This window comes from Budorcas taxicolor, chromosome 7, assembly GCF_023091745.1.
Source record: "Budorcas taxicolor isolate Tak-1 chromosome 7, Takin1.1, whole genome shotgun sequence".
Taxonomy (NCBI): domain Eukaryota; kingdom Metazoa; phylum Chordata; class Mammalia; order Artiodactyla; family Bovidae; genus Budorcas; species Budorcas taxicolor.
The window spans coordinates 97264976-97289377 of NC_068916.1; the positions used below are offsets into that span (position 1 = coordinate 97264976).

General features: G+C 46.7%; 1 protein-coding gene across 1 annotated transcript; it reads left to right on the forward strand.

Moving 5' to 3' along the window:
• The first annotated feature begins 423 nt into the window (after positions 1–423).
• Positions 424–23859, forward strand: RGMB (repulsive guidance molecule BMP co-receptor b). The gene is made up of 6 exons (XM_052643557.1): positions 424–465; positions 578–742; positions 1213–1925; positions 1957–2243; positions 7367–7851; positions 22002–23859. The coding sequence occupies exons 1-6, from the start codon at positions 424–426 to the stop codon at positions 22668–22670; spliced, it is 2361 nt and encodes a 786-aa protein (XP_052499517.1). The 3' UTR covers positions 22671–23859.
• Positions 23860–24402: the final 543 nt, after the last annotated feature.

The window sequence follows — 24402 nt, forward strand, 5'->3', positions numbered from 1 at the left end:
ATGTAGCAAGCAGAGTTGCAGACTGCGACTTGCATATAAGTTCATTTAAAATGGCAGCCCATTGCCGTTTGCGGTGCTGCTGTGCTGTGCCAAGTCGCTCAGTCATGTCGGACTCTTTGCGACCCTACGGACCGTTGCCCTGTCCAGGGGATTCTCCAGGCAAGAACGCTGGAGTGTTGGAGAAAGGCAAAGACGAGGACAGTATGAAGTGGCTCCTGGCCTTTGAGGCCATTCTTGAGATTAGATACCACTTCACACCTGCTGATAACAAATTGGAACCTATCATCGACCTCATAAAACATGCTTTCCTGTATCTCTGGAAGTCTCCTTTCCCGCCAGCAATTGGTTTCCCTCTCATTTTTGCAACCATTCCATCGCAAAAGTAGAAGCGGACCTGCTATTGAATTAATTTGCTAATAGACGATGAACATTTGTGGAAAAGCCACGGAGCAACAACAGATCATGGTATAAAATTACACTGCAATAAAACTCACTATCCTCATGAATCTAACTACAGTGTAACGGAACACGTAGACGTCCTCCCTACTCTCAGAACCCCCTCCCCAACTGCTTTCAGGAAGGGAAAAATGTCAGAGTGACGGGAACACCAGCTGCCCGCGAACTCCACCAGGGAGCTGGTGGCTACCTTCCCAGGCCATCCGATTCGTTCCGGACCACCGGTCACATTCGCATTTCCAACGCGACTGGCTTTACCAAACGTCCCGAATGGGCTCAGAAGGCGGTGGCTTTACTGAAAAAAAAAAAAAAAAGACTCATTTGAAAACACCCTGATGCTGGGAAAGATTGAAGGTGGGAGAAGAAGGGGCCGACACAGGATGAGATGGTTGGATGGCATCACCGACTCAATGGACATGGGTTTGAGTAAACTCCGGGAGCTGGTGATTGACAGGGAGGCCTGGCGTGCTGCGGTCCACGGGGTCGCAAAGAGTCGGACACGACTGAGTGACTGAACTGAACGGAACTTACTTAAAAAAAAAAAAAAAAAAGCCCTCAGCGGGCTCAGAACGCGGCTCAGCAGATGCGATTGGCCTCGAAGGGACCTGCCGCCGGGCGCTAGGCATAAAGGCGCCCGTTTCCTCCGAGGAGCCAGGGCTGGAGGGCAGGGACAGGGTCGGGGGCTGGTAATCTAAATAAATGCGTTACGAAGAGGGACGTTGAACCCGATCACTTTCCTTCTCGGAAAGGCTAAAGGCTGGCTCCTTTGTAACGACGGAGCTGCCGTCGCCCGTCTCCACTGGGCGCGGGGCGACAGTACATTGCAGGAGAGGGTGGAGGGGAGCGCGGAGGCCGCAGCCAGCAATAGGGAGGCTGGGCCGCAGCGCCACCGACCCAACCGGCGGCGGGCGGGACGCGGAACTCGAATCACCCCGGGGAGGCTGGGAGCAGGGGGCGGGGGCCCGGAGGGGTGGGGCCGGAGGGCGGGGCGGGCGCTTGGGGCCCTATGAGTGGCCGACTGGGTCCACAGCTCCCGCCTCTCGGCCAATGGAGTTAGAGGGGGCGGGGCGGGGCGGGGCGGGGCCGGCGCGGATTGGCGGGGCGTTGGGAGGGGCGGGGCGGCAGTGCGGGGCTGAGATTGATCGAGCGCGGGGGCCCCAGCGGCACAGAGTGATCGCGGCAGCCGGCGGCTGCGGGCTGCCGCTCTGGGCTCCGTCCGGTGCGTTTCCGCGCCCGCCGAGCCCACGCTGGACCAGGGACGCCCCGCGCGCGCGCTGCCGGCCGGACTTCGCACTCGCTCACCGTCTTTGTGTCTTTTCCTTCCCCGCCCTCCGCTCTCTCCTCCCGCCCTCCGCCCGCTCGCCCGCCGACTCCGGCCGCCACGATGCCTCCGCTCCCCGCGGCCGACGCCGCCGACGCGCTCCGCCCGCGGCGCCCTGCTCGCTTCTGCTGCTCCTGCGGCGGCGGCGGCGGCGGCCCGCGTCCGACGCGGGGCTGAAGGAGGAAGAAGAGGAAGCGGGGCGCTCCCTCCGGCCCATGCCGCCGCCCCGGCCCGGGACCCGCCACGGCCCCCGCGCCGCCGCCCTCGCCGGAGCCCACGAGAGCTGCATGGACGGGCATGGGCTTGAGAGCAGCATCGCCCTCCTGCGCCGCCGCCGCCCCAGCCTCCGCCGCCGCTGCCGCCGGGGCTGAGCCGCGCCGCCGCCCCCGCCGCCGCCCCAGGCTCGGCCCGCCGCCCCTGGCGCTGCTGCTGCTGTTGCTGCTCAGCCTTGGGCTGCTTCATGCAGGTACGGGGGGCGCGCGCGCGGGTTGGGGGTGGGGAGCCGCCTGTAGGGCCAGGGGGGCTGGGTTCCCCTATCCCCCTACTCCCGGGGGGGCAGAAGGCGCTGGCCGGGGCAGAAAAGGCCTCCCCAGCTCCTGACCCGCACCGTGGCCCGGCTGGCGGCGCGGCGGCAGGAACACACCCGCCAACCGAGCGGCGCGCCCAGGGCACACCGGAGCGGCCTTTCGCCCTGCCTCCCGCCCGCCCGCCGTCCCCGCCTTCTGCTCGGACAGTGGATGGATCTCTCCTCCCGCAGCCGCTTATCAAAGATGTAGCGGCGCGGGCGGGGGGCTGCGCTCCCGAGACAAACGTTCCGGATGCTCTATTGCTCTCTGCATGGGTGTTTTACTGAAAGTCAGGCTGGGATCAGGTTTCCGCCGCCGCCTCCTAGGCTGAGGAGACGAGGAGCCTGGTTGCTGCTGCTGCCCTGGAGTTGGGGGTGGCGTCGAGGCGAAGAAATGGCACCCGATGGGAAGATAATTCTACCCGTTTGAAAACCTGGGGGTTCATCTCGAAGTCACTTAAAACTTCTTTAAACTGAGATCGCTTTCGTATTTGCGAAAGCCCCTTTTAATTTCAGCTTTCACCTCCTCTTTGGGAAAACTTCGTGCTTTGTGGCTAGCCGCGTGTTTTGGGGCGTTCCAGGAGAGTGTGACCGATCTCTTGCCTTCGGGAACTTCCCCCGTGGAAGCAGCAGTGAGGAATCCGTTCTTAGCGAAGTAAAACCTTTTTGTCTTAGCGACGATGAGCCTTCTAGCTTGTTTTGCCTGTTTTTCTTTTTAAGATCTTTTCATGAACACAATGATACATGTCAGTTATATCTCAAGAAAGCTGGGGGGAAAAATCTAGAACGCCCTTTACAAATAAGTACCATTCCTAGCAGTATATCTAGACAAAAAGTTTCTTCAGTGCCAAATTGAAAAAGAATCTATCTTTTAGTTTGAGAGCACTTAGAGCATTAGATACGTTATCCTTTGAGATCTTTTTGTCCTGTATTTGTGGGACAGCAATCACCAGACTCTGATCTGGAGAATACTGAACTGTAATGCCACCCAACTGTGCCAGAGTTAATTTTTATTTATTTATTAAGTCATACCAGCAGTGTTAAAAATCCGGGAGGTCTTTTAAGTAATGGGGAAAAAATGTGACATTTGAGCAGACGACTAAATTTAGTTTTGCGTAACTTTGCATTGTGATGTAACAGCTGCATTTTAACACTGTCACTTGTGGAAGCAAACTGAAGTCTTAATAGAGAGTGTAAATAGCAAGTTTTACAATGATGAAGGTTTTTAATTAGTGATTTTAGAACCTTAGAAAATAAAGTCAGTCTGCTCACGGTTGCATGGAAAACTTTTTATGACGTGTCAAAAAATATAGGAGTGTTTTCTGTGGGGGGGGGAAAAAAAGTGTCCATAATGTCAAAGTGTAGATTTCTTGAAAGGGAAATTGAGCTGGTGGGCAGGACTGTGACCCTCTTGACTGCATAGATATTGTTTCCTTTAGTTGCCATAGGGTCCTGTAACAGGATTGGAATGTGGTCCTTGAAGGTTTCTTCGATGGCCTCTGAAAAGCCTAAGAAGTTTGGTTTAAAGGTTTAGAAAATTAAGGTGCCTTAGTTCAAGAACTTGGAATGTGAAACTCCTCTCAATATCCTAATGTGCTCACACTGAAGTCCCCATTAGATTCTACCCAGAGTTGCTGTAGTGAGTGATATCTGTGGATAGCTTGTTGGAATGAAGCAATTAATCCGGTTTTAGGAAGGAGGGCTCCTTTTGAGAGAGTTCTTTGAAGAATGGTGCTATTGAAATGCAGGGGTTGTGTCTCCTCAGGGCAGCCAGCCTCACCTCATGCTCTTTACAGATGGGCCACCATATGTTTTATGCCCGGATCCTTATAATTTGCCTCCACACCCCAGATGGCTCTGCGTTTCACTTAATTCATTTCAGCATATCTCATTTCTTTTATTATAATCTGATGATTGGGCTGCAGATTCACCCGTGCAGGCCTGACATTGCGGAAACCGCCTTGAATGGTGAGGTCTTTATGTCTGGATCATTCATGAGAGCTCTAGACTGACAAATCCTTTAGTAAATTTCATTTACTGGGATGAAAATACGGTCAGATCATAGATGGTATGATCTGAAAAAATAGGTCTGTAGCTGCAGATTTTGAATTCTGCCCTTGGGAAATGAAAAGGATACTTTTATTCTTTTTTTTTTTCTTAAGCAAACCTCTGCACTTCCTGAATGGAGATCCAATATGGGAGTTCCTTGCTTACTCATACACTCCATGGTTTTCTTGGCTGCATCCTTGAATTGTTTCTGCTCTGCATTGTCTTGGCATTTTGACAGGAGGTTTACTTTACTGCCTCTTACAGGCAAAGTGTGCATTGTCATTATAAATTCATGAAGCCTGGATATTTCTGGGTGTATGCTGCAAATTAGTCATTATATACAGGAGCCTGTGATGGGGCTGAAACTGCTGACCCACATACACTTTCTCTCTGGTTAGCCCTCCTACATCCCACCGTCTCTATTCAAAAAGTCTGTTAGAAACCTCATCCAAAACAAAGGAATCCAAGGAACTGTGTTTTGTGTGAGATTTCTCAAAGGAATCAGCACCTACCTGCTATGAAAAAGGGCATGGGGAAGGGAGGAAGGGAACAGAAAAGGATCTGGGAGTCTAGATTCTGCTTTTCCTTTCTAAACAGTTGCATCTGCATTTCCATGCTGGTCTTACTTTTGATATTTTTATGACTATTTGAAATAATTATAAGTAAGCGTACGCTCGGCTAGATTTTATAGACCATAAAAAGAACAGAATAAGCACTGCAAGTTTAGCGGGAAGTTCTTGTGTTGTCATTTATGTGTCGTCCAAAAGCTGTTCGGTACTGAATGAGCCTTGGCTCATATATTTATTTTCTTGCTTACTGCTTGCTGTGAATCTGATTTTAAAAGAAAAAGAGAAAGGATGTTGCTGTTTCTGACTTTTTTTTTTAAGCTATTAAGTACTGTCTTGAGAATCAGAAATTTTGTTGAGGGAATGAAAATGAGATTTGAGGAAGGGCACATGTCCTGGGCTTCACGCTCACAGTTTACAGTCCAGCCAGGTCAAGGCCTTTAGTGTCCCTTTGCCTTGATTTTCCCATCTGTAAAATGGCTTTAATGCCACTTTGGGGGTTGTTGGCTGGTTTTATTTTTTTGTTTCCCCTTTTGCCTTTTTGAGTAAAAACAGTTGAAAGATGATTTGATCTACTTTGTAGAGAAGAATGCTATAAATACTAGAGCTGCTTTTGTCAGCTTTGGAATGAGAAAACGTGAAAGAGGCCAAATGCAGAAAGATGTATCTGTGATTTTTATTTACTGCCTTTAAGTAATAGCTGTAAATTCACAGCTCCAAAATATTAAAATATTTTAATCTCCTCTTTTACTTGTGTTAAGTCAGATATCCAGTCTTGACTACAGTTTCCCTTTTTGGTTTTGGAAACTTAGGAATGGTTGGGGAAGTGCCTTACGAGGTGGTCATCTCCTACTCCTCGTTTCCCCAGCTGATGCCATGAACAAAGATTACAGGCTATTTCACTCATTTAAAAGCAGTTTACTACTGAAAAGACTAAAATATCTCTCTACAGTGATTATTAGGGTTAGTTTTAAGTCTTTATCAGATAATGTCCTAAATCTTGATATCATCCTGAAGTTTTGTTATGCCTAAATCTTGAATAATTACACATTTAATAATACTCCACTGACTGATGCACCCCCTCGGATATTTTATGCCTAGAAACAATCACAGAATTTACTTTAGAACAACCTATTCATTTCTCAAATGAGGAACCTAAGACTTGAGATTGAGGCTCCTCCATAGTTGAGATACCTATAAGGAATGTGCAGGTAACACAAATATGTGTTGCAGTTCATTTCTATAAAATTTGAGGTGAACAATAAAGAAAGTTGTTTTTCTTTTCCATGATTCTGGTGTTCTCCTTTTAAGGAATACAATATTAAACTGATTAGTACACACACTGACCTAGTATTGGCAGTTTGTTGTGGGTTTTGTGCTTTGAGAGATTTTACAAACTTTTGTGTAAAAAGTTAGGGGCAAACCATAATTTGAAAACTTACTGGTTTACGTAGTAGGGCAATAATCATATGATTTTTCATTACTTTATGTTAGCTTCACTTAAATCATTAAGTTTATGTGAATCATTGATTTAAGGGGGGAAAGTAGTTTTATATATATGCAAAGAATTCTGTCTCCAGTTCTGTTTCTAGAAAAAAGCATAGTTGGTGGAATCACCTGTCAGTGTTGTGTACATTCTGAGTTAGCATACTTTTACTGTGAACTGTCGAGGAGTTAGAATCCTGGAGTGATTGATGTTATGGGATAGTGAATACCTAGCTTGGTCAAATCAGTCACTTTATTTTTTTAAATGATCATTTACACTTTGTAGAAACCAGGGGGTTACATGTGTTAGTTTACATGCAATTTGTCGGTAAATATTTCTCAAGAAAGACAGAATAACTTAGTACCTGGATTTTTTTCCTGGTATTCTTCCCCTGTAGCTAGAGTAGAATCGGGTAAAGGTGTTTTAACTAATCATGCTATAATTTAGGAGTTTCCCCTCCCTGAAATGTGCAGGCTTTACTCATGGTTTTGTGTACAGACTGTGCTTTTCAAAGCAAATTACTTAAGCAGTTTTCAAAATCAAAACAAAGTTCACATCTTTGACTTGGCCTTAGAGCAAAGGGATCTTTCTCAAAATCTATAAACAAGAGCAAAGTTGATAAAATATTTCCTTTGTTGTTCCCTTGTAGTTTAGCCTAAGAACACCTGGCTAAACTCCTGTTCACTCGCAATGGCCCACGCTTTAGCTGTTAAGTTAACCAGCTGCATGCAGTGGTTCTCCCAGTGGCTGACTTTGTGAGAGGCCAAGAAGCCACAATGCAACCCTATTTCTGAAGGCCTTCTTAAAATAGGAGTATAGGAAATAGAACAAACAGTTCCCAGAGGAGAATGTCCTTTTCTCATGCAGCTCAGAAAGTTGTGAAGCCTTTTAAAAACATTCGGTCTTAATCTTCTTTCTCCTAGGTGACTGCCAGCAGCCAGCCCAGTGTCGAATCCAGAAATGCACCACGGACTTTGTGTCCCTGACTTCACACCTGAACTCCGCCGTCGATGGCTTCGACTCTGAGTTCTGCAAGGCTCTGCGTGCCTACGCTGGCTGCACCCAGCGGACTTCCAAAGCCTGCCGTGGTAACCTCGTGTACCACTCTGCTGTGTTGGGTATCAGCGACCTCATGAGCCAGAGAAACTGTTCCAAGGATGGACCCACATCGTCTACCAACCCGGAAGTGACCCATGACCCTTGTAACTATCACAGGGGCGGGGGCCAGAACCCTCCCAATTACCTTTTCTGTGGCTTGTTCGGAGACCCTCACCTTAGAACTTTCAAGGATCACTTCCAGACATGCAAAGTGGAAGGGGCTTGGCCGCTCATAGACAATAATTATCTTTCGGTTCAAGTGACGAACGTGCCCGTGGTCCCCGGATCCAGTGCTACTGCGACAAATAAGGCAAGTGTACTTATTTTTTTTCCTTCTTCTTCTTTTCTTCTGTAACTTTCAGATGTTTGATCCTTCAGACAACTGTTGAAGTACGATACGAAAGACCTTGTTTAAAAGGAACTTCTGTTGGTCAGCTTAGCACAGAAGGTGGATGAAGGATTAAATGAAAGTTACTTGGTAAAAAAAAAAAAAATTTCTCACTGGAATTCTTGTGGGTCTAAGTTTAAATAGGCAATGATACGAAAAATAAAAAGGAAACAGTGAAGTTGGGTTCTCTAGGGAAAAGGCAGGCCTGTTTAATGAAAAAAAAAGTTCTTTTTTTCCAGTGATGTCATTTTTGAGTGCAGATGTCTGTGGCTCTTGAAGAAATCCACGTTCAGATTTATCAGATGACTGCAGTGGGTGTTCTGAACAAAGAGCGCCGTGAAGCCTAAAGAGCACGACTCATCAGGAAATCTTACTGGAAACTTGGAAGCTATAGTAAAACGTGTGACCGGGGAAGTTAAGAAGTGGATTTTGCAGAGCAGTAATAGCTAATTCTGTGTAACCTCAGGATAAAATTTAAGTCAGCCAGAGGGGAAAACTGACAAAATTAAGCTCACCGCGTCTAGCTGCCATTGTCTGTGGTTGGTGTTTGTTTGTTCATTTTAAAGAAACTTTGACACTGAAGAGGGAGCCTGGAAGCCAGCGTTAAGTCTTAGTGCAAACAGGTGGCAAGGAGCTGTGGCTGGGTTTCCAGTTGTCAGGCCAAGCTGATTCAGGCGTTAGTAAATAAAGAGGTCCAAAAGGGTTTTCCACAAAAATGGTGTCCCAGGGGCTTCCCTGGTGGCTCAGTGGTAAAGAAGAATCCACCTGCTATGCAGGGGATGCGGGCTCAATCCCTGGTCCAGGAAGATCCCACTTGCCTCCAGACTGCTAAGCTTACATACCACTTCTACTGAGTCAGAGCTCTCGCGCCCGTGTCCCGCAGCAAGAGAAGCCCCCGCAATGAGAGGCTGCCCCCCACACCTGGAGATTACCCCCCACCCCCGACTCTGGGCAGCTGGAGAAGGCCTGCAGATAGCAAGCAAGACCCATAAACAAATTTTTTCAAATGTTTCTATTGTTAAAAAAAAGTGTAACAACAAGGAACCAGCTCCTTGGCTGCTTCTCCAACTATAAAATCACACATACAGGTTTTCTTATTTTGTATCATTTCATTTTGTTTATTGTATCTTTTCATCAGTTGGGTTAGACTAAAATGTAATTGACAGCTAGCATGCTTTTATAATACTTAAGGACTGTTCTCTTGATTCCAGGCCTTGCCTCCAAATGTATATAGCATAGTTTTTAAGTGAATTTAAATTATTTTACTTGGCATTTTGTGGAGAGAATATTGGCACACTTCCAGAGACTGTATGGAGACACCCTGGGGTGTCACAAGTCTAAAATTAGAAGTCATCACCCTGATCAAAGGAGACCATACATTGGTCTAGACATCTTAGGGGAACTTAAAAACTATTTACACTTCAGTTCCCAATAAAACCCAAGGTTGCCTTTCCAAACCTTATGTCTCAAGTAAACTTTTCTTTTTCTGGTTTTTGTGACATAATTTTCCGTATCTGTATATTACAATATGTATTTGCTATATGTTATAAAGTTAATAGCTGCAAAGTCATAAGATAAGCAGTGAGCCACAATTCATCATTGCAGACTGAAAGGGCATAAAACCTGGTAATAGTTTTTGAAAAGACATGGCACTGAAAATTCAAGAAGGCAATTCCATTGAAAATTCAGAAAATCATCAATTTTGCAGATAATTGAGGGCTTGGAAGGGTAGCCCTCACATGATACTTTTGAGATTAATAACTGCTGTGTGCATGGGAAATTTTACAGTTGACCCTTGGACAACATGGGTTTGAACGCAGCCAGTCCACATATGTGGCTTTTTTTCAGCAGTAAATACTACAATACTATAGGATCCCTGCTTGGGTGAATCCTTGGGTACAGAACCCTGTATACAGAGGGTTAGCTGTAACGTTACATGTGGGTTTTCAACTGCCCAGGGGTCATTGCAGCTAACTCCCCTGTTGTTCAGGGGTCAGCTGTATTGTTTCTTTCACAAGCCCAGAGATTTATTTTCCAAACCTTGTATCCAGTCACATGTCACTCCTATTTGGTGTTCAGCCATTCAAAACTCTGTACTTTTTACTGATCGTGTTGAAAATAATCTGGGGACAGCTGGTTGCCTTATGAGTACATGTAGTACATGAACGCGACAGTTGACGCTGAAGTACTTTAGATCGTTCTGTTTCCGTTGTGGTTGAGCCTATCATAGCTTTTAGCAAATACGTAAGTACAATTTGTTTTCTCCCTCACTTTGGTGAGGATCAAAGGTTTTGCCCTTTCCAGAAAGGAGAGGGAAAAGTTATCTTTTAACATAAATTCAAGCAGACAACGAGAATGCTTGGTCTTTAATTGCCCTATGGGAAAGTATTCCCCCACATCTGGTGACCATGCTGTGCAGCAACAAATTGCTCTGTGGCTTCATGACCTCCAGTGGTTGGTTGTTTTTGTTTTTTTTTGTTTTTACTTTTCTCTTCTTGTAACTCTCTCCAAAGCCCCCCAGAAGCATGTGAAGGTTACTATTTGAGGGCCTGTCTCCATGGTGGTATGGCCTTTGCTGGTGAAATCAAACAAAGACCTAAAATCTTGCACTGCAGTTCCTTTTGCTGTACCCAGGACCAAAATAAAACTTTTTAAAAATTTCTAAGCAGTGAAAACAGTCCACTCCAGTATTCACGCCTGGAGAATCCCACGAACAGAGAAACCTGGTGGGTTACTATCCATGGGGTCCCATAGAGTCAGACACGACTGAGTGGCTAACACACACACACACATGCCACGAAAAAAATGCGATGCTGAAACTATCCTATCTAAGCAGCACCCTCAGCACAAAAGTAAAGCACTGGACTCAGGTATTTTGCACAGGCAACTCAGTCCTGGGGCCGTGGGCTTCTTGAGCAGGCCATCATCGTCAAGGCTGTCTTTGTGAGCTCTGCCTTCCCCCTGAACACCCAGGTTTCCCTCATTATGGAAAGACAAAGCTGAGTGGGGAAAGAAATCTAAACAACAGAGGGAAAGAAAACGAAGTCATCTCTTGTCAGTTCAGTTCAGTTCCGTTCAGTTGCTCAGTCATGTCTGACTCTTCACAGCCCCACGGACCACAGCACGCCAGGCCTCCCTGTCCATCACCCACTCCCGGAGTCTACTCACACTCATGTGCATTGAGTCGGGGATGCCACCCAGCCATCTCATCGTCTATGGTCCCCTTCTCCTCCTGCCAGCTAAGCCTTTCTTCGCCAGGCCTGCAGTGCTTGGCGGTGTGGTCTCATCTCCCCTGGTCCACGTCCTCTTCCCCTTCCCAGCTGTGCAAAGGTATGCCTCCTCAGGGCCCAGGCTCCGGGCTGTGCCCTGCACCAGCCTGTCCAGTTCCCTCCCTTCCCCAGAGTCTGTGTGCTTGGCCACCTGGCTAGCTTGGTGTGTTCCTGAAGGGGACACCATGGCTGTTTTTCCCCCCTCGCCACCCCGGGGGCTGCCAGGGCTCCTTGGCACACCTGCGCACACCTCTGCTGAGATCTGTGTCCACTCTGGGCCACTGTTCCCACCTTTGGCTATAAGAGGCACGCAGCTTCAGACCTGCAAATGCTCTGCAGAAAGATACGAGAGAGGGGACGGGCTGAGAACGGGCAGGTTTGGCTCTGTGGGAAGGAGCACTGTTTGTGTTTGGGGCTTCGAGGGGATACAGTACTGTTTTCTCTCTTGATCCTCACACAGGTAAACAAGCAGATCATCTGTGGAGGGTGCTGGGTGGCGTATCTTCTCTTCCACATTCTCTTTGCCCGCCCCTCAGTCTCAGCTTCATGTTGTGTAACTATGAATCCCTGTTTATGTGGATCTAAGAAGGAATTGCATATGCCATGATTGCAGAAGGCAATTTTGATGTGAATTATTTCATAAAAAGATTTTGTACTTCACAAATGGAGTCCTAGTAGCGTGTATGAAAATCTCCAATCTCTCAGGTGCATTTAAAATCATTTCCTTTTCCCCAAAATTTCAAGGATGCATTTATTACACATCTAATGTAGCTCAGTTGGTAAAGAATCTGCCTGCAATGCAGGAGACCAGGGTTTGATCCCTGGGTCGGGAAGATCCCCTGGAGAAGGAAATGGCAACCCACTCCAGTGTTCTTGCCTGGAGAATCCCATGGACAGAGGAGCCTGGCGGGCTACAGTCCATAGGGTCCCAAGAGTCAGACATGACTAAGCGACTAAACCACCAAACAGTAGCAATACTTTTAACAATTATTTTGTACAAATAACTCGTGTACTTTTGCTTTGTCTTTCAAACCTTTCCTTTCAATGTAATCATGTCCTTTCTTCAACATTCTAGCTTCTTATCCTATTCTTCAAAGTCAGGGAAACAAAATCACAAGTAGGAGGAGATATTGAGATGACAGCCAGTCCTTAATAGATCTTCAGATCTTGCTACACTTTAGTGAGAGAAGGTGGTTTACCTTCAGGCAGTTTGGTTTTGGGGAGGAGGTGTGTTCCTTGTGCTTGACCAAGCCAGGCAAGTGGACACTCAGGTGCTTCGTATGTCCTTGCTGCTGCCACGGGCCACCAGCTGCAGTAACCCATGGGCAGCAGGGCTCTGTGCCTGTCCAAAGCACGAGAAGAGAGCCTGTCTTTCAAAGTCCATAAATATCTGTACCTCTGGAGCTCTGGCTACTTGCTGAGAGATTTTCCTGGAAATCGCCGCTGGCTGATGATACTGGAGACACAGGAAGTCTTGAGTTCCTGGGCTCCATTCTCGCTGGCTGCCCACAGTGTTCCCTGGGGATAAAATGCCCTTTCCTTGTAGGGTCCTGGAGCACGAGTTGGGTCCTCTCCTGCTTTTGATGCCCCTTAGCATGCCCTGTTGTTCAGCAGGAGAATGTGGGCATCTAAACCAATGCTCTGGGTCATTCTCTGTTGGTTATAAAGTCAGAGCCAGAGGTGCCTCTGTTGCAAAGTCTTCCAATGATCTTTTTTTTTTTTAGATGTATCTCTGGATCAGGCTTTGGGAATCTGTCCTCTTTTGACCCTAAGCCTAGTGGATTTTTTTTTTGTAGCTAAGTTTTTGTAACCAGTTATGTTTTTAGTATCTTTATGGAGACTCTGTGAGCTGCACAGTGGTGATCATTCTTATTTTTGTCCACTAAGGAAGATGCCTCTTCCTCTTGTGTACAGAATTAGGTTTTGAATACATGGACACTGTCCTTGCATGCAACACTGTTACAGAGGCGATACACTATTCTTTGAGAATATAGGTTCTTCCGGGAGCGCACAAGTTGCCTTGCAGATTCATTGTAACTAACCCTTAAAATCTGAGATTTCTCTTTGTTATGATTATCTGTTAATACAGATAACTCTTGCCATCTTTAAGTTTTGCATCTCGTCCTGGTCCTCCTTGTTTTGCAGAAATGTCTTAAAGATAAGAGTTGCAAGATATGTTGAGATATATTGCAGAACAGATGGGAAAGAAGTTTGCAGTTGTATAGCTCCCTGCGCAGTATCCTGTGTTCATTTCTCTGATAAAATGTACAATTTAGTGTTACGTTGGAAACCCCAAGCATTGAGGGGCCTATCATGTCTGGGAGATGCCGAGGTGAATGTCGTCTCTGCCTCAGTCTAAGCTCATAACTAAACTTTGCTGCCTTCATGTCATGGAGAATTACGGGGTTTTTGTGAGGGTGGGGGGAGCCGTTTTTAGGGTTTCTTTTCAGAACATTAGGGGCCCACGCTATAGGCTGGTTCCAAGTGCTGCAAGTTACTTCCGGGGGTCAGGACCGGGAGGTTGGGCCAGAGAGATGGGCTGCTGTACCTCGGACATAACTCTGCCCACCAGCCACTGTCACAGGTCAGTGTTCTCACTCCCAGGACTTGGTACCGTTTCCCTTTTCACCTCCCACCATCAAGGTGGTCCCTCACCTACCCAGATATCCTCACTCCTCTGAGATACCCTAGCAGGGTCTGGAACCCTGGTTGCCGTTGTTGAAAGGTAGTTGATCTTTAATACCCAGAAGCTTGCTAGGGTAGTTGAGCATCAGAATCACCAGTTCTTAGTTAAGTTGATTTTTCAGCATTCTGTCTCATCTTTTAAGACTCATAAACGCATGTCTTAGATAATCCTCATCCTCCCTGAATTTCCTTATTGTAGAGACAATATTAAAAGAATAGTTTCTAGAAGAACAGAAACCAGCTATAGTTGTTCCAGGTGGTGGTATACCTATTGGCCCTTTTCTGCTTCCTGCATAGCTCTGGTTTGTACTGGATTTTAAGGTCTTAGGCCCAGAAACTTTCAACTTCGCTTCATATAGGTTTCAGCAGACTGCCTGGGGGTGAAAGTATATTTGGGCAAATTAAGCAGAAGAAAAGGGGGCGACATTCTTAGCTCCATGATGTACCCGTAATGTGAACGATCATTTTGTGGGATGAAAACAGGCCTACCTGGCTTATTCTTTAGACCATACTTTAACAAGGTCTGCCTTCATTTTGTCCGTACAAATTGCATGTACTCTGGGTAACTAGGCCTCTGTCTTCTCTCTGTTCCCTGGAGGAAGAAATATATGTCAGTGAAAACTGTCTAAAAATGTATAAAATTTGTCTGTGTATACCTTGTCAGTTTCACATTTCGAATCTCTGCGTGTGCCAGTGTCTCCGTCCCAGACGTGGTTTGGAAGGATGAAAAGGACCTTCCGAATCCCCCATGTGTAAGTGACAGTAACCCAGTGCCTGCCTGAGCCAGCCGGAATTCCCTGCGAGTGCTCTGGGCCTCTGCTACTTTAAAACAAACCCACCCTCCTCCATAGTTGGAACCAGAGGCGCCCAGCCAAGTCTGATACACAGCTGAGAGTTAGAACTTGTTTTTCTGTAACGTTTCCAAATGTCTCTCTCTGCCCTGTTAAATTTTCTTTGAGTCAACATTTTGAGAGGAAGGGGTAAGCAGGAAACATTGGATGGTTGGTACTTTTTTTTTTTTTTGGTTGTTGGCTTCAATTAATGCTAACCAAACAGTTTCTGCCCCTGTGGAATGTGGCAAGTAAAAAGAGTCGTACCTACAGTGTCGAACAATGAAAGCTGCTACCTTACCCGTTTCGTCTTTATTTGTTTTGACTGCAAGTAGAACTTGCTCTTCCACTGGTTTGGATTTTGTGTTCTCCTGGGTGGGGTAACTTCAGGACTTCTTAAGCTGCTCAGCTTGTCCTCAGTATAACAAGAATAGCAGCTCACATCTAAGATGCAGAAGTTAACGGGGGAGCCTTGCAGTGAAAACCTGTCGCTGTTGGGTCTAGAAAGAACTTCAGATGAAATTGGGTCCGTGCAGAGAGGAGCTCAGTATGTCCCAGTGAGCTGGTTCTTTTAAGAGTCAGAGCCCAAAAAACCTTAGCTCCTGCCGGTGGGGTTGTCTCCGTGCTGGAACTGACTGTGTACACTGTGGATAGGATTAATGTGACGGCATTTAAAGGCCAGCTTCTCATCTGCTCTGCATGTGCCCCTGAAAAGGGTGTCAGTGTTTGCTCTTTCCTTTTTAAAGGTGTGAGTACACACACAAGCACACGTGTGTGTTTATGTGGGGTTCATGCCTTCCCCACTCCCTGCCTCAGGAAAATGAAGACAGAAGGATATTGTTTTGGAACTTTCCAGTTAACTGGCTTCTTGGAATATATGGTCACCAGCTCTAACCACCTTGTTCCTGACTGGGCTTTGCTTTTTTTTTTTTTTTAATAGCCCTGGGAACCTGAAACTCAACCTAGAAGTGACAGAATGTGAGTGCATTGTGAGACCTTTAAGGCCTTTTGCTTTTTAAATCACCTCCCCAAACTGAAAAATGATCAAAGGGGCTGTGATTTCCTGATAATCCCCATTGGTTTGGGAAACAGCTGTGCTGAACCTCGGCCCAGAGCGTTCACCCGGGGTGCTGCGAGAACCTGGGGATCTGTGTGCCCCCCCTCCACCCCATTAGGAGGGAGATCCCAGAAAGCCAGACCTGCCGGGACAGATTCCTGCCCCTGAGTGACTGCAATATTTTTAGCCTCTGGTCCAAACCGCAGCAGCTTCCCTGGTGGCTCAGAGGGTAAAGCGTCTGCCTGTGATGTGGGAGACCTGGGTTTGATCCCTGGGTCAGGAAGATCCCCTGGAGAAGGAAATGTCAACCCACTCCAGTATTCTTGCCTGGAAAATTCCATGGACAGAGGAGCCTGGTAGACTCTAGTCCATGGGGTCGCAAAGAGTCGGACACGACTGAGCAACTTCACTTTCACTTTTCCAAAGTGTAGCGGCAGCCTCGGCCTGGAATACTGTCCCCACGCGCCTGACTTCCCATCCAGAGGTCTAGCAAGGGCCTCCTGACAATGCAGAGACCGGGCACAACAAGTAAGAAGGTCCCTCTGGAGTTCTCGGGGTACCAGGAAGGCCAAAGCACCCCAGGCCTTCCCTCCTCCCTGTAAACTCAGCACCTTGTGCCTCTGGTCTGTACAAGGAAGCTGGCCCATTTCCCTCTGAGCCTATTTATGCTTCCAGCCTTCCTTGTTTTAAATGTACAAAAATTGCTCTTTGGATGTCGACTTTTTTTTTTTTAGGCCTGTCACTTTTATGTATTATCCCTGGGCCTGCTTCTCTCTCTCTCTCTCTCTCTCTCTCTCTCTCTCTCTCTCTCTCTCTCTCTCTCTCTCTCTCTCTCGCATGCGCCTTCCAGCCACCGAGCTTAATGCTTCCCCCCTGGACCACCCTAGCAGCCTCAGCCGTGGGTGTCCTTCTCCTCTGGTTTGGTTTCTTCTTTCTCCAGCTGCTGCCAAGAACCCCTCCAGCAGCCAAGGCAGCCCTTGTTCCTGCATGTATTACCTAGGGCAACCCTGAAGAATAAATAAGTCTGATCCATTCTGTGTCTCTGGAATCCTGTGATTGCTGATACAGCAGAGCTCGGTGGAAAGAAACTCAAGATGACAGAGAAACCTCTTTGGGTATCTTTAGGAGGCTGTAGATTTTTGTAGTCTCATTCAAGCCCGAAAAAGAATCTAGGGGGAAATTTCTTCTGCCACCCTCCTCTGAAACTCATGTATGGCTATCTTCCTGTGAGCTATCTTGTCCTGGCCCAGTGAAATGACTTAAACTGTGCTTTTGTAGATGTTGAATTCAGAGTTCCTGTAGGTAGATAGCTGATGCTAGGCTGAATTGCAATGGTAACATTCCATTTGTTTCATTGAGTTCACGCCTTCCTGGCAGACTTTTTTTTCATTTCTTTTTTTTTTTTTTTTAGTTTTTCAGGAAAATGATCAATGACATCAATTCCTGACCTCCTTATGTATGGTCCATGTACTCTCCTAGGCTTTGTGTGAAATTGTTCAAACAGAAAGTTATTCTAGACGGATATGCTTTTATTTCCTGCCTCATAAAAAGGAGCGAAATCCAGAGTTCTCCCCAGCCTAACCGAGATCCTTCCTTAGTGCTTTGGAGCTTCCTAGTCTCAGACTTCTCAACGTTGAGAAACATTGGCCCCCTTGAGTTAAGATGATGTGTTTTAGAGCTAGTGATAGAGCAGGTGTGTTTATTTCTTTGAAACACACGCTCTCGTAGGAATGATCTCCTTTGTGTTCCGCTCTGAGGACTAAGCAGAGGCTGTATGCTGCTGACCTGGTAAGAGCAAAGGCCATGGGCACAGCGTTCTCTGATTTCTCCCACAGTCATCTGTTTTTTCAACCTATAATTGCACCCAGAGGATCTGAGGAAGCAGACATATCAGCTAATTACATGAAATAAAATTAATCTTAGCTTTCTTAACACAAGCAGAATTTTAACTGGATACCTGTCAACATTGGGTTTCCCCGTGTTCCAGGCTGATTTCCTGTGATTTTCAGTTTGGTTTGCTGGCCCATCTTAACCCGAGAGCTGGAGCCCCTTGTCTATAAAAGTCCCAATTCTGGTATTAAGAGAATTCCAGTAAGGTCCCACACATGCAGTGCCAAATGGTCTGATTTAAACCCCGATAAACGTTTCTTCCAAAGAATGACAAGCACAAATAGTTCAGGGCACAGCCTATGGGGAATTCTGCTGTTTGAAAACCTCACAGCACTGTGCAAGGCTGTTGAGCTTGGAGAAGCTCTGTGCTTTGGCAAGGCAGTGCTTGGTTCTCTAGGTGACCTCCCTTTCATTTAGTTCATTTTTATTTTTATGTTTTTTCCTGATGGAAAGGAGACAGGTGCCTCTCAGTGTTGGCATTTCACAGCAGACCCTGAATCCTCATTGCCTTTCTCATGTGGCAAGGTTGATTTGTAGCTGCTGTCTTGCTTCTCCTAAGAGACCCTGTAGGTGGTAAAGATCTCAGGCAGTGAAACGTTAAAAATGAATGAGGAGACTGGAGTAGTGTGTCTGAGGTGGGGGTTGGGAGGAGCTGGGCGGGGAAGGTTTAACAAAAGGCATTGATGTTTTAAATGCACAGAAATGCCATCCATCAATAATAAATGGTGTGGCACAGAACAGATGTGCCAAATTGAGTTATTACAGCATATGGATCAGTTCATAGAGGGGGGAAAAGTAAAGAGCATCAGTTCAGTTCAGTTCAGTCGCTCAGTCGTGTCCGACTCTTTGCGACCCCATGAATCGCAGCACGCCAGGCCTCCCTGTCCATCACCAACTCCCATAGCTGTTTCTAAATGATCTGTTTAAGAGCTTTAGAATACAATTTTGAATGTCCTGTTCTGACCCTCTGATAGCTGCTAGCTGGAAATAGAAAACGTGTGGAATTTCCAAACATTTCCATTAACATTTGAGTGTTTTTAAAGGAAGAATTATTGAGAATGAATAAATTTTATTTAATTTTTCTGAAGAGGAGGATAGAACTGGAAAATGAATTTCTGGCCCTTTCTGGTTAAGTGCTTGCTTAAGACCTGAGATTGTAATTGTATGAGGGATGAAAATACCTTACACAGCTTGTCAGGGACTGTTACCTGTGCTTTCTACATTTTCATTGCTTATATCTCTAGGTACCTCTTCAATATCTACTGAAACTCCTGAGGACCGCTCAGGAAACCTCTCTTATGCTTTGAGGTTAATTCATTCCCCTCAACGTTTTGATTCAAGGGCTGATTCTATACATAGACTCTGAGAGCAAATTATCTCACCGAAAAGAGAAACAACTAGAGAAACATCAACTTCCTTGTCTTGCAGAGAAAGTCACTCCTAGGAAATTCGACAGATAGACAAAAATGCATTAGGTAAACTGGAATATTTTGTGCGTGTAGATAGCAGTACAGAGGTCAAACTTTAAGGTTCACCTGATCTCCCAGAGGCATGGGAGTTACCTGTTGGTGTCACAGGTAGAGCAGAGAACAGTAGCGTGAGAGGTGTTTGAAATGACTCCTGAGTTGGAATTGGTGTTTTTAATGAAAACAGCAGAGACTTGGTGAGACAAGGAACTGTTCCATTCATGTTAATATTGACCCTTGCTTGCCTTTGTAGGAAACTTGTTTGGAATTGGATCTCTGCTGTGTTGTCCCAACAAAACTAATTCCTCTGTGTTTTTCCTAAGGCGAACTGAAAAGTCCTTAATTGTTGCAGATAAGGCCAAGTTGGTTTAAATTTGAGGTTTGTTAGATTGGAAGGACAAATGGCTTAGCTGTTGTAGAAGAATTCAGTTACTCTTTGAGTGTGGATGTTCTGGTTGAAAATGAGAATAGCGGCTGTATGCAAAGTCTGTTACTCTTATTGTAGCCATCTGTATTAACTTGTGGTCCTTTCAGGTGCAGAATTTACTTGAATTAATCTTTTCACCTCCAAGAGATCGAAGCTTGCCTCTAAAAAGCACTTGTCAAACTGTCTTTAGAGTCACCAAATAAATCTATTTTATAGTCCCATTAGATACCTAGCTCGAAAAATCCCACTCGCTCTGGAAGGTCGTACGGTTGGATGCACAGAAAATTTCCTGAAATCATCTCTGGTACACCTCCTTCAGGTTGTTAGGAAGGTGTTGAAACGTGAGAAGGCTGGTCATGAAATTAAATTGTGGCTCAGAGTAATTAGGCAGGGAGAACACCAGGCATTCTCACAGTGCATTGTCTGGCTTTTGGTTGCAGCTGCAAACAACGGATATGAATTTAACCAGTTGCTGCAGCCACAGCTGGTTCGGATCTGGCTTTACAACTGGCTGAAGTGAAATGAAATGGCTGGAAAATTCCAGTCAAGTAACACCAGTGGGAACATGTGGAATTAAATAGCGTGAGCAAATGCCGGCTGAGCCGGGGGGAAAGCCTTCAGACATAAGCCTGAGGGTGGCGGGGGGGCTTGTAGGGAGAAGGGTGGGGAGGGAGGCCCTCGTGGCCTTTTAACAAGGGTCTATTGTTTTGATTAGTCCCCTTGCAGGAGGTGGCCGTTTGCCTCCATCCAGAGTAATTTGTAGAGTGTTTGGCCTGTCTCCCTTCCTCCTTGACTGAAGTCACCTGATACTTTTTTCTTTTCTTTAAGAAGAAAGCATAATAAGCCATTACCTCACTTACAGACAATAACTCAAATCTCAAAATGTTGTCTCCCTCCTCTCCCCGCCCCGCTGCCGCTTGGGGGCCATTCTCCCACCTTGGGTGATCCAGAAGCCCGTATCTGTCTTAGCATCTTTCTATTCTCTGTAGCAGAGATGTCGAGGAGTTTGGAGGTGAAGGTGCTCAGAGTTTGTTTTTTTTTTCCTAAGTACTGTTCTAATTAAGGAAAGAAAGTTCACTAAAGGGAAGTTTTTATATTATCAGTAGATTTTTTTTTTCCCCTCCATGAATTTTCTGCTTAATTTGGAGAGTTGAGAGTTGACTGGGGGACAGATTTCTGAGAAGCTGAAGGGCCGGCATGCTGTTTGGGGAAAACATTTGCGGTAACTAGGTTTAGGGTATTTATTCTCTGCCAGTGCTTGGGAGCGCACTTGCCAAGTGATTTCGCTGTCCCAAGGATTAGCTGGTCATGTGAAACGTTTGATTAAGAGACTTAAGAGAATCTTTCCTGAGGCACATGGTTGGTAGCTGTTGCTGGGCTGGCTCCCTCCTCAGCTTTCTCTCTTCCCTGAGTATGTGTGTATAGCTCAGTTTGCAGTGATGAGTCATAGGATATTGTTTTAGAGTCCAAGGGAGAAACTTTTTAGAAATCACAGTTCTGGTAGGTTTATTATTAGTGAAGCCACTTAGAGCATCTGCATAACTCAGAAAGGAATCTTCTTTCTTTTTTTCTCAGAGCTATCTACCACAACTCATCTGTCTTTGAGGAGATAGGATACAGATGATCAATAAAACTTGCCTATATCCCAACGACAACATTTTTCAGTCTTGGGAAAATAAAAATTTTTTGTTGAGACACTCTCTGGATCTGTGTCAGTTTTACATTCTAAATACATAGGACTTTGGGACTTCCCTGGCCGTCTAGTGGTTAAGACTTCTTCGCCTTCCAGTGTAGAGGAGTGCAGGTTCGATCCCTGGTGAAGGGCTAAGATCCCACCTGCCTCATGGCCAGAAAAACCGCCCATAAAACTGAAACAGTAGCGTAACAAATTCAATAAAGACTTTTAAAAAATGGTCCACATCAGAATGAATACGTGTATATGTATGGTTGAGTCCCTTTGCTGTCCACCAGGAAACTATTGCAACATTGTTAATCAGCTGTTCTCCAATATGAAATAAAAAGTTAAAAAAAAAAAGTCCACATCAAGAAAAAATACATGAGTTCAGTGGCTCAAATTCAAGTCCATTGAGTTAATGGTGCCATCCAACCACCTCATCCCCTGTCGTCCCCTTCTCCTGCCCTCAATCTTTCCCAGCATCAGGGTCTTTACCGATGAGTCAGCTCTTCTCATCAGATGGCCAGAGTATTAGAGTTTCAGCTTCAGCATCCATCCTTCCAATGAATGAATACATAGGATCTTCAAAATTGTCCCTAACAGTGACACCATTCGCTTGCAAGCAGAAGCAGATACAGGCTGAGTCGGGAGATTCTGTCTCTAGCCGGTTCAGCCTCCAGAACTGGAGGGCAGCTCTCACGGCCCAAGGATGCTGTCGCGCCCATATCCCTCCCATCTGTGTTAAAACTTTGTCCGCCTTCCTTCCCGCACAGATCACCATCATCTTCAAAGCGCACCGGGAGTGTACGGATCAGAAAGTGTACCAAGCCGTGACCGATGACCTGCCGGCCGCCTTCGTGGACGGCAGCACCAGCGGCGGGGACGGCGACCCCAAGAGCCTGCGGATCGTGGAGCGGGAGAGCGGCCGCTCAGTGGAGATGCACGCGCGCTACATGGGGACCACGGTGTTCGTGCGGCAGCTGGGCCGCTACCTGACGCTGGCCATCCGCATGCCCGAGGCGCTGGCCATGGCCTACGAGGAGAGCCAGGACCTGCAGCTGTGCGTGACCGGCTGCCCCCTGGGCGAGCGCATCGACGATGGGCAGGGCCAGGTATCCGCCATCCTGGGGCCCAGCCTGCCCCGCAGCCCCGCGACCGCGGCCTGGCCCGGCTACACGCTAGAGACAGCCAGTGCACGGTGCCACGAGCAAATGCCGGTGAAGGACATCTACTTCCAGTCCTGTGTATTTGACCTGCTCACCACCGGCGATGCCAACTTCACGGCCGCCGCGCACAGCGCCCTGGAGGACGTGGAGGCGCTGCACCCCAGGAAGGAACGCTGGCATATTTTCCCGAGCAGTGCCCGCGGGGCTCCCCGTGGACGCCCCCTGTCGTCTGTCAGTCTGGGACTCACATGTTTGATCCTTGTTGTGTTTTTGTAAGGGATTGTCTTTTTCGTTTTTTTTTTTTTTCCCTGTTCCGTTTCTCCTGTCTATAACAAAATTTTTAAAAAATATATATTGTCATAATATATTGAGTAAAAAGAGTATATATGTATATACCATGTATATGACAGGATGCGTGTGTCCCGGGATGCCCACCTGATTTGTACATATCGCGTTTGGCTGTTTTCCACGTAATGTTGGATGTAGTGTTTTGGACCGTTACCAATTTTGGTTTTTGGTGTTTTGGTTTTGTTTTTTGTTTTTTGTTTTTTTTTTTTTGCAGTTTTGTGAAATGTTTTATAATGTCCCTGCCCGGGGACCTGTTAGAAAGCACTTTATTTTTTATATATTAAATATTTATGTGTGTACCTGGTCAGTACGTATATAGTACACGCGCACAGACACCGGATGCGTCTCGCGCCCTTGGCAGAGGACCGGCGACCTCGTTTGCAGCTCTTGCTGGCGGTGCCCTCACGGCCTTGGCCATCACCGCGCCCAGCTTTCACCTGCTGCCCTCCTGGTGCCACTGCCTCGTTCTTTGGAACTAGGTCCTTGCCCACTTCTCCTGCCCTCGCTCCATGCGGAAGGATTGTTAACCGCCCCACCCCACCCCCCGACAGGTGCTTTTGGCTGTTAAACACTGATTCTAGGAAGCCCTCTCCCTCTTGGACAGCTGCCACTTGTTTTCAGAGGGTGGGGAGAATGTTAGCACAGTTCTTATTAACTAGGATTGTTACATCCGAGCACTTAGAGCGTGGCAGGTTAAACGGTATGGAACTGCTGTTTTTCGAGGTCGGGAGGGGCTCCAGATGGCAATGGGTAAGGAGATAGCAGGCACCTTGCTAGAGCCCTCTCAGACTTCTGTCATCCCTCATTCCCTGTTCAAACTGTTTCTTTTCCCTCTTTTAACTCCATTCTACATTGAACAAAGAACGGCAAACACCTAAGTGCAGCGATCGTGCCTTGCTCGTCCCTCTGTGATTTGTACAAGCCCGCGTTCTCAGCCGCCTCCTCTCCGGCTGTCTGGACTTGTACTCACCGTGTCCACGCCCAGTAAGCCCTCCCCAGGCTCATTCTTGGAGCCCGGGAGCCCAGGCTCTGGGGTGTATTTGATTCTTTCATGTGAAGACCCAGATCCCATCACAAAGGTTTCCTCTTCCTTGCCACCCCCCCCCCCCCCCCCACCGTGGTCTTCCTGTCTCCCACTTTGTGTCTGTGTGTGTGATGGGATGGACTGGGGTCCTGACAATGGACGTGCTTCCTTGGCCTGACCCTGTATGCAGCTTGACTGGGTGCTGGTTGGTCAGACATTCTCATTGGCCAGTGTTGCTCCCCACGTGGCCTCTCGATTTAATCACTTTCCCTCTTCATATGCGTAGGTGACTTATTAGTTGCTCGTTTAACTTGATAGTGATTTCACCGAGCTACACTCCTTCCTTCTTCCATTCCATCATTGTTGGCACCTCTTGAAAAAAGGAAACCACCACCACCCAACGGCAAGAGCAGTAGCTGCGAACGTGAACTCCAGGATAGGAAGGTTTCTATTGTTATACCTAAAATGTAAATATCTGGTTCCAAGAATTAGTGGTAGAGTTTGTAGTTGAATCATTTACATAAATGCAAGCAGACGGTGAACTTGAAAGGCCGCAGAGATTTGGGTCAAGGTTGTGCCTAGTTTTAGTTGGCCAAGTAAATTTCTTCCTTTTGATGAGTGGCACTACCAGACTGG

What these genes read in the sequence shown, in the direction of transcription:
- RGMB (XM_052643557.1), top strand. Translation starts at nt 424, where the DNA reads ATGAACATTTGTGGAAAAGCCACGGAGCAACAACAGATCATG. An exon ending in CGGAGCAACAACAGATCATG is followed by an intron (nt 466 to 577) that starts GTATAAAATTAC and finishes AACTGCTTTCAG; the next exon opens with GAAGGGAAAAATGTCAGAGT. An exon ending in CCGAATGGGCTCAGAAGGCG is followed by an intron (nt 743 to 1,212) that starts GTGGCTTTACTG and finishes GAAAGGCTAAAG; the next exon opens with GCTGGCTCCTTTGTAACGAC.